The sequence below is a fragment of the Podarcis gaigeae genome (assembly GCF_964106915.1).
Source record: "Podarcis gaigeae genome assembly, chromosome: 1".
In the NCBI taxonomy this organism is placed as follows: Eukaryota; Metazoa; Chordata; class Lepidosauria; order Squamata; family Lacertidae; genus Podarcis; species Podarcis gaigeae.
Genome location: NC_139678.1, coordinates 5039038 through 5053224, shown reverse-complemented (window position 1 = coordinate 5053224; position 14187 = coordinate 5039038). Strand labels below are relative to the sequence as shown.

Genomic DNA, 14187 nt, shown 5'->3' with positions numbered 1-14187 from the left:
TTCCCTATGGGCTTGCTTCGCAAGACGAAAACGTATTGCGAGTCTTGCGAGTTTTTTCGCTCCACCCCCCTTTTCTAAGCCGCTAAGCCGCTAATAGCCGCTTTGCCGCTAAGCCGCTAAGCCGCTAAGCCTTTAATAGCCGCTAATAGCGCTAATCCACTAAGCCGCTAATAGGGGTGCTTCGCAAGACGAAAAAACCGCAAGACGAAGAGACTCGCGGAACAGATTATTTTCGTCTTGCGAGGCACCACTGTATATCCTAACAGGTGGACCAGCCCACAGCTGAAAAATGTTACTGAACCCCTGTACTTGACCACCCTCTGAGTCCCTTCCAGTTCTACAATTCTATGATTCTAATATTTCAGCTTGCCAGAGAGAACAATCCTCTTTCTCCCCCTGCTCCTAGCACTATACAGGGGTTTCTCCAGACACCCCCCAAGCCAATTTGTGGGGTGCATGTGGGAAGAAGGGGGGGGAAGTCCCAATATACAAATGGAAGTCCTTGCTGAGGGCTTCAGCTGACATGGGGAACCCTGCCCTGTATTTCGAACTCTTTATGGAAGGACCAAACGATTCATTAGAGCAGTGGGAGAATTTTATTCAATACAGTGGTACCTCGGGTTAAGAACTTAATTTGTTCTGGAGGTCTGTTCTTAACCTGAAACTGGTCTTAGCCTGAAGCACCACTTTAGCTAATGGGGCCTCCCACTGCCGCCACACGATTTCTGTTCTCATCCTGAAGCAAAGTTCTTAACCCGAGGTACTACTTCTGGGTTAGCGGAGTCTGTAACCTGAAGCGTATGTAACCCGAGGTACCACTGTATAAGCTAAGCAAGCTATAGCTTAGAGGCCCCACTCTCTTGGGGGCCCAAAAAAAATTTAAACGAAAAAAACCTGGATGTACATTTCCAAAATATAAGATAAAAAACAAATAAAATAAAGCCTACATACAGTAACAGTGTTTGGTGTTGTGTAGGCTCCTGTGATGTAACTCATGGGCCCCGCCTGCTGGCCTGCTCCCTCAAATATCACCGGTTTGCTCCTTTCTATATACAGTGGTGCCTCGGGTTAAGAACTTAATTCACTCCGGATGTCCGTTCTTAACCTGAAACTGTTCTTAACCTGAAGCACCACTTTAGCTAATGGGGCTGCTGCTGCCACCGCGCCGATGCATGATTTCTGTTCTCATCCTGAAGCAAACTTAACCCGAGGCACTATTTCTAGGTTAGCAGAGTCTGTAACCTGCAGCGTCTGTAACCTGAAGCGTCTGTAACCCGAGGTACCGCTGTACTTCAGGCAAAATCACAGCCGCTCTAAACTAAGCCAAGAGGCAGTTGAGGTTATTTGAAAATCCACATATGTATTGACTTAGACTTAATTAGACTTCAATTTTCCCCCCAGGCGTATTTACTAAGAATAAATGCTAAAGTGTGTCTGTGTGCTTGCTGGTCGATATATTTAATTTGGCCTCGTAAATTATTTCACATAAGGGATTATGGATTTTATAGTCCCCCCTCCCCGTTTTTGTTCTGTATATCATTGCATCCGTCATGAAGATAAAATGAGTATTTTGAAAAAGGACTCTTGCCTCTCTGCCATATCATGGGTGCTCATCTAATGTCCTCCCTTCCAGGTGAAACAGCAGAAGAGGACCATTGTGGCTATTTTCCTGGGAACGTTGTACGGCGCAAATGTGGTGCTGGAGGGTCTCAGAGCCCTTGCCCTGGTCTTTCCTCACCTGAAAAGGCAGGATGTCGGCTTCATGTTCAAAGACATCTCTACGAAGACCATCACCTATCTGAGTGATGTAAGCCAGTGATAGAACCCCAACCCCACCCTTCAAATTTTCCTGAGATCCGACTTTGTGTTTCAAGTTACCTTCCCTTGATGAACATAGAAAAATGCCATGCAATGAATGAGTCAGACCATCTACTTCAATGTTGTTTGCACTGACTGGCAGCGACTCTCTGGGGCTTTCAAGCCAAAAGGCTCTCCTAGCCCTGCCTGGAGACACCAATGGGGAATGAACCTAGGACCTTTTGCATGCGAAGCAGATGTTCTGCCAATGAGCTACAGCCCTTGCCATTGCTTGCTGCCAGCTCATCTCTGCTATAAAGAAGGGATGCTCTGCAGTGATGTTGCGCAATGGACCCTCCAGGAAGCTGTGGATTGGTCTTGGGTGGTAGTTAAGGGACGCAGGTGGCGCTGTGGTCTAAACCACTGAGCCTCTTGGGCATGCCGATCAGAAGGTCAGTGGTTTAAATCCCCGTGATGGAGTGAGCTCCCGTTCCTCTGTCCCAGCTCCTGCCAACCTAGCAGTTCAAAAGCACACCAGTGCAAGTAGATAAATAGGTACCATTGTGGCGGGAAGGTAAACGGAGTTTCCATGTGCTCTGGTTTCCGTCACGGTGTCCCATTGCACCAGAAGCGGTTTAGTACTGCTAACCACATGACCCGGAAAGCTGACTGTGGACAAACGCCGGCTCCCTTGGCCTGAAAACAAGATGAGTGCCGCAACCCCATAGTCACCTTTGACTGGACTTAACTGGCCAGGGGTCCTTTACCTTTAAGCATGTGAGCAAATTCACTCAATGCTCTTAAGCCCGTGGTGGCCAAACTCAGCCCTCCAGATGTTTTGGGACTACAATTCCCATCATCCCTGACCACTGGTTCTGTTAGCTAGGGATGCAAACCAGTCTCTCACCCTCCTCTCTCCCACCATCTTCAATATACAGGAAAGAATAACACTGGCCTGCTTTACAGGGTTGTCGTAAAGGTTACGGAGAACTTTTAAAAAGTGGTTTGAACCGTCAAAAAGTTTGTTTCAGAAATACGAAGGTCTCTGGAGGATTTTTGTCTTTCTTTTCCAAACTTTCCCACTACACCACGCATAGGTAATTTTCTGCAAGCTACTGGGATTAAGAGGTTGAGGATCCTGTCTCCCCAACCATCACTTTCAGATTAAGAGTTTCACATTCTTCCTACTGAGATATGGTTGCCAGTTTGCCAGGGTTACCCACTTTGATTGGAAAAATTAGCACTGATAAAGGTGACACGTAACACCTATTCCACATTTGTAAGAACTCGGTAGTTTAGCACCCACACTTTGGAACTCCCTGCCTCTTGATATAAAGTAGGCATCTTCAGTACAGTTTGCAATTTTTGTTCACAAGCATGAAAATTCACCAGTTGTTTAGTGTACATTTCTCCAATATGCACATTTTTGTATGCATTTCCTCCCCAGTACGTATCCCCTGCCCTTATATTCTTATAGGTACACTTTTTGGTGCCTGGCTGCTAAAAACATTATTATTTAGACAAGCCTACCCAGATGCTTGGATGCGGGTGGCGCTGTGGTCTAAATCACAGAGCCTAGGACTTGCCGATCAGAAGGTCGGTGGTTCAAATCCCCGCGACGGGGTGAGCTCCCGTTGCTCGATCCCAGCTCCTGCCAACCTAGCAGTTCGAAAGCACGTCAAAGTGCAAGTAGATAAATAGGTACCACTCCGGCGGGGAAGGTAAATGGCATTTCCATGTGCTGCTCTGGTTCGCCAGAAGCAGCTTAGTCATGCTGGCCACATGACCCGGAAGCTGTACGCCGGCTCCCTCGGCCAATAAAACGAGATGAGCGCTGCAACCCCAGAGTCGGCTTCGACTAACAGTCAGGGGTCCCTTTACCTTTACCTTTTACCCAGATGCTTAAGAAGAGTTTGGATTTGATATCCCGCTTTATCACTACCCAAAGGAGTCTCAAAGCGGCTAACATTCTCCTTTCCCTTCCTGCCCCACAACAAAGTGGGGCTGAGAGACTTCAAGGAAGTGTGACTGGCCCAAGGTCACCCCGCAGCTGCATGTGGAGGAGCAGGGAAGCGAACCCAGTTCCCCAGATTATGAATATACCGCTCTTAACCGTACACCACACTGGCATGAATTTTAACCTGTTTCAGCAGTTTATTTTTGTCTTGATTTTATTGTTTCATCGTTTTGTGAATTGCTTTGCAGTGGCTGATTTCTTTTACAATCATGCAGTGTATACATTTTATGAAATTATAAATAAAGAATGATAATTGGTTGCGGGTTGTTTCTTTTCCTGCCTACAGGTTGATGCAGAGATTCGCGAGGCATCATTCCATCTCTTTGGCATCCTGGCTGACTTGCCCAAATTCAGATACAGAACTTTTTTTGCCGAGCAAGCGAGGAAGAGTTTGGTGCCTCTTCTGATTCACCAGTGGGACCCCAATCCCAAGGTGTCTGAGGTAAGATAGTTCCTTAGCCATTGCCTCCTGGCAAAGTCACATTATGATGGCACAGGGTGAGGCCCAAAATAGAGGTTCCTGCATAATTTGATCTCTGAGAGATCTCTCATAATAACCTCCTAGATCAGGGCAATCCTAAATGTGTCTATGCAGAAGTAAATCTGTCATGCTCAATGTTTATGTTATAGGAGTTCTGAGGTCTCATATATATAAATCATGTGTCCATAAATTTACAAGGCAAACACATACATAAGTGTGTCTGAAATAGTACAGGAGAGCGATCCTGAAACCATTTTGACTCTCCCAAATTGACCTCAAATGTTTCTCTGCAAGGAGGAAGGAAATGGGAAAATTTCCTCCCCTTTGTCTCTTTGCTCACAAATCCTGTCTTAAGGGCATATCTGTGTATGAATAAGGTGAGCCTGTAACCTGGATTCAGGAACTGAGTATTTAACATCACAAAAGAATGCCCAGGATGCCCAGGTAAAAGCAATCAGTGACCGTTATCGGGTATCCTGGCAGACAAGTTTTCTGCTGTAGATTGCATGTATGATGTTTTGGGGGGTGGTCTTGAGCTGCAGGGGAGGCAATTTTCAAATGTCTATATAAATGCTTGCACACCATTGTTCTAGGTTCCTCTCCTCCCTCCCTGCATGGGTTGAGCGGGGGACCCTGTTGCAACAGTTTAATAAAGATCAGGCTTACTAGCTGCTTTGCTTCTCAATATTCTCTGGTTGGCCTCTGTTCACAGCTGTCAACCGTCCCTTATTTGGCAGGGAACTCCCTTATCCCAGCGCCATGTCCCGCTGCTGTCCCTTATTGATGATGTCCCTTAAATTTCCCGGGTTTCAAAGGAAGCAGCTACTCTCCCTCCCTGCCTGCCGGCCAGGGAGGAGGGAGGCTCCAGCTGTGTTGCTTGGATGCATACCTCACCCAATAAGGAGTCTAAGAACGACGGGGGGTGGAGCTTGCATGCCTTGTGTCAATCAAATCGGCCGCGTTGCCTGGGGACTCACCTTTGCTCAGCGCTTCCCAGCGGAGAGGTGACGGTGGTTTTCCTTGCTGCATCCCCTTTGCCGGGTTGCTGCGCTGTGGGAACCACCGCTTGAGGCTTCGTTTGGCTGCTGGCTGGGATTTCTGCCTTTGGCTCGGAGGGGCTCAGAAGTTGAACATACCCGTGGTCCGAAAACCCCTTATTTTGGCTGCTGGTCCCTTATTTTCAAATCTGTAAGTTGACAGCTATGCCTCTGTTATTTTTCTCCTTCCCTACTTAAGGACACTATACGGGCTCTTAGATACCCCATAAGGGAAAGAGAGCAGTATTTTCCTTCCAACAGTTTGGTTTCTGTAAATTATTATTATTTTCCTGCAGTGCATTCACGTCTTTGAAGGAGCCTACTGATAATTCTGGAACTGCACAGTTCTGCTTTCCCCCTGCACCCTCTCTCTTCTTTCTTTCAGGCCTGCAGAGCTGCATTTCTACATTCGGTGCCATTTTTGGCCAAAGGGAAGTTGAGAGTCCATCTGGAAGAACTGTACACCACCAGCAGTTTGGGGCTCCCAAATTTACGCATGCACATGTGCAAGCAGCTGGTGAGAGACAAAGAGATCCCTGAATGAGGAGGCTATCAGTCAGGCACAGGCAAACTTGGCCCTCCAGATGTTTTGGGACTACAACTCCCATCAGTGGTCAGGGATGATGGGAGTTGTAGTCCCAAAACATCTGGAGGGCCGAGTTTTCCTAGGCCTGCTATAAGTGCAGTGTCCTTGCGGCAGGGTGGCAGGAAAGGCGGCAGTGAAGGAGAAATCATAGAAGAGTTGCCGAGTTGGAAGGGATCCCGCGGGGTCATCTAGCTCAACCCCCCTGCGATGCATGAATCCTGCCCACAGCTGTTCCTGGGTGGGCTCGAACCCCCAACCGTATGGTTAAAAGCCTTACTGCTAAGGTATCACAGCATTATTCTGCTTCTCTGGTTCCTAAGAGGAGGCCTCAAGAATTCAGAAACTGGCCACTCCACACCCAATATTCCAGAAAGGGGGGGGGGACAGGGAAGAGCTGGGAAATGCCTGTTGATTTTGTTTGTATATTTCATTTCTATAAAATGCACAGCACGGTGTTGGGTCATAAAACTCACAAAAGGAAAATTTGTCACAAAAGGCACTACAGCTACTAAAATTAAAATTAAAATTAAAATTTATTATTATTTATACTCCACCCATCTGGCTGGGCTTCCCCAGCCACTCTGGGCTGCTTCCAACAAAATATTAAAATACCATCATACATCAAACATTAAAAACTTCCCTAAACAGGAAATTAAAACTAAAACTAAAACTAAAGCTAAATAAAAAAAGAGAGTCATTTTGTCGTATCACTATTGCCTCTTTTTATTTTATTTATCTTTTTTTTTTGGCAGCCAAGGAAGCTAATGAGAATGTTGTGTTTGATCAATGTCAGGTAAACAGCCACCCAGGGACGAGGAGGGAGCTCTTGAAAAGGACCAAAGCCTATTTCCAAAGCAGGTGGGAAGAGATCCAGATCCGAGCCCTCGAGTTGTCAGGTGAGAGGCCAGGCCGCCATGGGCTGATGGGAGACGTAGTTTTCTCTGTCCGCCTGTGAACATGAGTTGTAGGTCTTTGCATGAGAACGTCAGTGTTTCATGTGAATGGTCCATGGTGTAATGTACCGTATTTTTCGCCCTATAGGACGCACCTTTTCCCCTCCAAAAATGAAGAGGAAATGTGTGTGCGTCCTATGGGGCAAATGCAGGCTTTCGCTGAAGCCTGGAGAGCGAGAGGCGTCTGTGCCCACAAGCTCGGGGGATAGCGGGGAGGCGGAGCGCCGCCACCCCGTTATTCCCCGACCTGATCTGGAGGCTGGCGGGGGGGGGGGAGAGAAGCAAGCTTGCTTCTCTCCCCCCCCCCCCGCCAGCCCCACAAGCTCGGGGGACAGCGGGGCAAGCCGCTGCCCCACGGAGGCTAGAGAGGCTGTCCCTGTAGGCAGAAGAGGGAGACGGAGCGCTCGGTCTCCCTCCTCTAGCTTGGGGATGGCTGCGCAAACCTGGGGGGAAACAAAAAAAAAATTCCTTGATTTCCCCCCCCCCCCAAAAAAAATAGGTGCGTCCTATGGGCCGGTGCGTCCTATAGGGCGAAAAATACGGTGATTATGTTGAAGTTTTAAAATGCAAATCACTTGGAGACCTTTCAGATAGCCAGCTACTAATAAGTCTAATAATTGATTGATTGATTGATTGATTGATTGATTGATTGATTGATTTTGATTGATTGATTGATTGATTGATTGATTGATTGATTAAAACATCTGCAAGGCACCAGGTTAGATATTATTGTTCTAGTCATATTGATGTATACACACAGAGACACACACACATGGGAGAGAGAGGAAATACGTTTCAGCAGACATGAAATCTTCATGAAAATTGGTGGTTATTGTTAAATAATTAAAGTACTTCATTTGCACCTTCCCCCTTAGACGGAGTTTACAGGAGGGTCCTCATCAGATTTTGAAATATACTCAAGAGTCGCAAAGTGATTTCATGCTCTTTATTCAGCTCATAGTGGTGAGGAGGAATGAATGAATGTCCCCTCAAAGTATCTGCTTTATATACATTATTTACACAATGGGCTGCACATGATTGGCTAATTCTGGAATTCTACTGTAAGCCAATCAGGTTGTGGATTCACTTATATCTGGAGCATGATTGGGTGGTTCCTCCAACCAATCATACTGCTGCATTGTTCTAGGACCAATCAGACTGCTGCATTCTGAATCCTATTGTTCTAGGACCAATCAGACTGCTGCATTCTGAATCCTATTGTTCTAGGACCAATCAGACTGCTGCAGTTTGGATCCTATTCAACTCAGTACATAACAGATTTACAGTATGACAAGTCCAGGAATCTCACACTCATGTTACACTATTATACCACTTTGTGCGTTTTTAAGAATATTTTATTTATGATTTTCAGTTTCATACATTTCAGACACTTTACTACCATTTTAACAGTTCAAAACTTCATTTTCTTCCCCCTCTTTCTGCAGTTCCTTAAATTTATTTTTAATATTTTCTGCATATCCAAATTAAATCAATTTGCTCATATTCATCTCCTTTAAATACATTTATAAAATTGCAGGTTATTACAGTTATGCTGCCAATGTTCTTATCTGTCTACAGTTTGTTTGTAAATATTCAGTCAACCATTCCCATTCTTTTATAAAAAGTTTGTTATCTTGATTTCTTATTTCCCAGTAAGTTTCACGATTATACCACTTTGGGCTCCCCAACCCTAAAGAATTCTGGGAAGTGTAGTTTGGGACAGGCGCCGTGAGTTGTTGGACGACCCCTGCTGCCCTTCCGGAACTACAATTCCCAGAGTTCCATGGAAAGGGCTATTGATTGTTAAACCACTCTCAATTTTACCCGTGGACTGCCATCTGTCCAGATTTTAATTTGCTCTGAACTAATTTTAAGATGTATTTTAATTAACTGATTGCCTGTTTTCATGTTCTTATGTTCTTTGTACAGTGGATGCTCGGGTTGCGAACGTGATCCGTGCGGGAGGCACGTTCACAACCCGCAGCGTATGCAACCTGCAGCGCTGCATCTGCGCATGCGCAGGTTGCAATTTGGCACTTCTGCGCATGCACAAGCGCTGAAACCCAGGAGTAACCCATTCTGGTACTTCCAGGTTTCGGCGCGTCCGTAACCCAAATCATGCAACTTGAAGCGTCTGTAACCCGAGGTATGACTGTATACTGTGTTAGTTTTATGATGTTAGTGTGATAGGAATTTTGAGGTCTTAGATATATGGAAATGTTCATAAATGTACCAACCAAGCACGTACATAGATCAGCACAGGAAAACCGACCTGGAACCATTTTGATTCCTAAACTGAGCAAATGTTTTCTCTGCAAGGTCAAAGTGGAAAAGCTTCCCCATTGTCTTTTCCTTCACAAATCCTGTCTTAAGGGTATGTCTGTGTTTGAATAGGCTGTGAGCCTGTGGCATGACCCAGGAACTAAGTATTTATCGTTACAAAAAGACTGGCCAGGCTCCCCAGGCAATCCAGTCAAGTAACCTGCCAGACAGGAGATAAACAACGACAGGAGATAAACAACATTCAAATTTCTGTTTTAGACTGCCTTTTCTGTGATGTAGGTGTGATGTATCTGAGGTATGATGTCTTAGGTTACACCCCTTCTGTGATGTAGGTATGATGTTTCTGGGGGTGGTCTTGATCTACAGGGTGGCAGTTTCAAAAGTCTTTATAAGGCCTTGCGTGCTATTTTTCTGGGTTCCTCCTCCTTTCCTGCGTTTGAGGGGAGCACCCTGTTGCAACAGATCAATAAAGATCAGGCTTACAAGCTGCTTTGCTTCTCAGTATTCTCTGGTTGGCCTCTGTTATTCTCTCGTACCATAGGGAACCTATGTAAGGACTCTATATGGGCTCTTGGATACCCCATAAGGGAAAAGGGCAATTTTTGTTTACAACATTAGCCTCCCTGAACCCAGCTCTGGCCAGGGAGGGCAGGGTACAAATACAAATTTATTATTATTTTTATTATTATTATTAAACCGCTCGGGGGATTTTATAGCTAAGATTTTATCAGATACCTGACCTGTCCTTGTTTGACTTCTTTCCTCCAGGAGTCATTCTGGACTGCATGCTGCTCACAGAGCTAGACGAAACTTTGCGGCTGCTTCTGCTGGCCTGTAAGTCACCCAAAAGTCACCTCCGCAGGGTTTCCAAGGAGGGCAACAGCAATTCTGCTTGCGAGACCTGCTCCAGAATGCTTCCCCTGTTTCTCTCTTCCATTGTAGGGGTTTTCTAACAATGCAAGTAGCGAATTGCACAGAAAATATGTGGGGATGTTAAGGATGGTCAGAGAGGATATATTGATTCAATATTATCCTTCCTTCCTTCATCATCGTCATCATCGTTTTTTTTTATTTGTATACCGTCTTGCTTACAATAATATCTTACAATACTCAAGGCGGTTTACAAGCTGAAGGAACAAAAAATGTACAGCAATCTAAAAATGTGTTAATAAAACAAAACTTTAAAATAAGCAACCTACATCAAAAAGTAACATTCTACAATTATTACAGCAGTATAAAATAATAATATCAACTTTAAAAAGTTAAACAGGAATCCACTCAACAGTTACAATAAATAATTTCTAAACTATAATCAATAAAACAATGGAAAGCCACAGTACATAAAAGAATACAATCAAATTGAGAAGCAGAGACTAGAGGGTGGAGCAAGGCAGGTGGAAGGGGGCTAGTGAGTCGTGTAGCAGAGCACATTCCTCTCCCCCCCCCCCTTTTTGGGATAACAGTTTATTAATTTCCCAAAAATAACAAAAATAAAAAACAATAATATTCACATCCAGAAATTTAAACGATAAATCTTAATTGACTTCCCTCGACTCCCCCTCCTGTTTCCATTATTTTACTCCTATTCATGCACGTCCTTAAAAAAACACATTCCCCTCGATACAGAAGGGAGCTAGTTTGCAGATTCGTTTGAACTTCTTTAAAGAAGAAGTTCAAGAGCCATTGTGGTGTAGTGGTTGAGAGCGGTAGACTCGTAATCTGGGGAACCGGGTTCGCGTCTCCACTCCTCCACATGCAGCTGCTGGGTGACCTTGGGCCAGTCACACTTCTCTGAAGTCTCTCAGCCCCACTCACCTCACAGAGTGTTTGTTGTGGGGGAGGAAGGGAAAGGAGAATGTTAGCCGCTTTGAGACTCCTTAAAGGGAGTGAAAGGCGGGATACCAAGTCCAAACTCTTCTTCTCTTCTTTAGTTAAGCAATCCAGTCTGGCTTGATCAGACTGGATTCTTCCTGGTATCCCCTTTGATACCTCTTAAAAGAATATAGAAGCAAGAGCCTTTCAATTCACAGTATGATCCCTGAAGGCAGGCATCAGCTTGTAGTTACATAGTGTGGGTTTATCCCATATGGGGACTGAGCCCATGTGCTGCTGGCTGAGAGCCAGCAGACAGCAAAATACATTAAGAGAACAGCATCGAGAGAACAAAAATGGCTGCAGGAGAGCAGCATGGCTTCAAGAGAGAGAAATGGCTGCGTGACTCGGCTGTTTTATGGAGTCAGCCATAGTCACGCCCATCTCCCTGGTGACATGCAGGGGGAGGGCGCTCCAAACCAGTGGAACAGGAAGCTATACTGGCTGGAGTAACATTCCCCTGCCTGTGTCCACTCTAGGGAAACAAGGAATGTTGTGTTTGACTGCTCCAACAGATAACATCCAACAAAATACTGTATCTTTCTGTGTATAACACAGAATATAAGATGCCCCCTACTTTTGGGGACTCCAATTTAAGAAAATGGGGAGGATTGCCCAAAGTTGTTGAGCCGAAAATCACTTACCCGACTGACAAACGCTGCCCATCGCATGCAACACAAAAGAAAACAAGCATCTGACTGCTCGCCGCCTTCCGCCGCCAATCGCACGCACAATTGCTGCAGCCGCAGCCAATCCACAGCAGCCCTTGCCGCAGTCGCCAATCATCCACCCAATTGTTGACATGCAGAGGGCCGGGAGGCTAGCTGATAAGCCGTCTCCTTCCATCGGCCCATGTTCCGACGTACATGAGCGACCCAAGCTTCAAAAGCCAGAACACGCTATTAGCAGAGTGTACTGCGCACACAGAATAGGCGTGAGGCTTATGAAGTCATACTATACAGTGGTGCCTCGCAAGACGAAATTAATCCGTTCCGTGAGGCTCTTCGTATAGCGGTTTTTTTGTCTTGCGAAGCAAGCCCATTGACAGCTTAGCGGATTAGTGCTATTAGCGGTTTAGCGGCTTTTAGCAGATCAGCTGATAAGCGGCTTATCAGCGGATCAGCTGATAAGCAGCTTAGGGCTTAGGAAAAGGGGGGGAGGGGAAAAACCCCGCAGGAACTCGCATGACATTTTCGTCTTGCGAAGCAAGCCCATAGGGAAATTCGTTTTGCGAAGCGCCTCCAAAACGGAAAACCCTTTCGTCTAGCGGGTTTTCCGTCTTGCGAGGCGTTCATCTTGCGGGGCACCACTGTACCTACAGATTTATTAATCATAAATCAGAACAAAGAAACATGTCGTCTCTCTCTCATGTCGTCTCAGAGAGAACAGCAAAAGCAAAAGCTATACACAAACGGAATTTCCCAGCATACTGTGCTGGAATGTAAACAGACATGTGACAAACAGCAATCTCATGCCTGTTCCTTAAGGTGAAATGGAAATGTCAACAGCAGCCAATCGCCTGTCCCGCATATGCACTATTCCGTGTATAAGACGCCCCCATATTTTAAACATTATTTTAGAGTAAAAAAAACCCCATCATTTATATATGGAAAAGTACAGTAGGTACAGATTTGAGAACATGTGGTCCTCCATCCAGTTTGACCCCCTTGGGTGCTGAAATTGGCAGAGGGGTCCCTCTTGGAAGATCCACCTCCCTTAGAAGTGCAAGGGTGGTGGCCCAGGAGAGGGCCTTCTCTGCAGCAGCCCCTAAAGTGTGGACTTCCCTGCTCACAGACAGGCCCGTCTTACCCATAGATGCTAGTGGCACAGGGTGCTGGGGCGCCAAGTTCTGGAGCTTGGGGAACACCGAACGAGCATGCTGAGTGAGCAAGGGTGCATGCGCCACTCCCACTTTGGCTCGGTTTTTTCCCTTTTAGCCTGCAGGTGCCAAATTCTGCGGGGCGCCAGAAGGCTAAAAGGGAAAACACCGAGCCAACGCAGCAGCAGTATATAGTAGAGGTAAAAGGTAAAGGGTAAAGGGACCCCTGACCATTAGGTCCGGTCATGACCGACTCTGGGGTTGTGGCCGAGGGAGCCGGCGTACAGCTCTCTTTACTGGCCGAGGGAGCCGGCGTACAGCTTCCGGGTCATGCGGCCAGCAGGACTAAGCCGCTTCTGGCGAACCAGAGCAGCGCACGGAAACACCGTTTACCTTCCTGCCAGAGCGGTACCTATTTATCTACTTGCACTTTGGTGTGCTTTTGAACTGCTTGGTTGGCTAGGTTGGCAGCAGCTGGGACCAAGCAACGGGAGCTCACCCCGTCACGGGGATTCAAACTGCCGACCTTCTGATTGGCAAGTCTTAGGCTCTGTGGTTTAACCCACAGCACCACCCACGTCCCTTATAGTAGTGGTAGTCAGGTTCTATTGGCATATCTGCTCTTGTTACTTGAAGAGTTGGTCCCCTGACACATCTGCCCCTCCTGTTTCAGCGCTCGATAAGCTTGAGGAGGCGCCCAGCCATGGCGTTCAAGTGGCAGCTTCTGAGGTGACTGCCTGCCTGCTCAAGAAGTGGGGTGGAGATCTGCTGAGGAGGAAAGTTGCCGGCCGAAGCAGGAGCAGCATCACCCAAAGGTCTGCCCCCATGTGGGTGCAACCCAGCACCATCATGGAAGTCGCTTCCGTCCAAGAACTCTACGAGTGAGGTTGGTCCCGTAAGTACCTCTCGCAGCGTGTAGAGAACAACCTTTCAATTCACGCATGGGAAGTTTGCACTGGGATTCAGAATTTGCAGAGATCAAATTCCTTGAGCATCCCACTTTGGAAGCAAGAAAGCAGGGCAGAGAGGAAGGGGCAATGCAATTGTTGTTTCAAGATTGGTTTGATAGTTGATCCTTTAGATACCATTAAGTTGTTGTTGATGATGATGATTTATTTATACCCCACCCATCTGGCTGCGTTTCCCCAGCCGCTGTAGGGATGCAGGTGGCGCTATGGTCTAAACCACTGAGCCTCTTGGGCTTGCAGATCAGAAGGTCGGCGGTTCAAATCCTTGCGACAGGGTGAGCTCCTGTTGCTCTGTCCCAGCTCCTGCCAACCTAGCAGTTCTTCTTTTTTTATATAAGATATTTATTGAAATTTTCAAAAATAATACAAGAAGA

At 46.3% G+C, this 14187-nt stretch overlaps 1 protein-coding gene across 3 annotated transcripts in view; it reads left to right on the top strand.

Moving 5' to 3' along the window:
- The window catches only part of LOC310840638 (maestro heat-like repeat-containing protein family member 2B), a 96703-nt gene that overhangs the window by 79501 nt on the left and 3015 nt on the right, over nt 1–14187 (top strand). For 2 of the 3 annotated variants that reach the window (XM_083730896.1, XM_083730895.1), the window contains 6 exons: nt 1634–1807; nt 4101–4256; nt 5718–5849; nt 6712–6814; nt 9923–9988; nt 13519–13731. In XM_083730896.1, the coding sequence (XP_083587022.1) occupies nt 1634–1807; nt 4101–4256; nt 5718–5849; nt 6712–6814; nt 9923–9988; nt 13519–13730 (843 nt within the window). In that variant the 3' untranslated portion in view covers nt 13731. Of the gene's footprint in view, nt 1–1633; nt 1808–4100; nt 4257–5717; nt 5850–6711; nt 6815–9922; nt 9989–13518; nt 13741–14187 lie in introns of all 3 variants that reach the window. The other variant, XR_014561947.1, reaches the window with a different exon arrangement.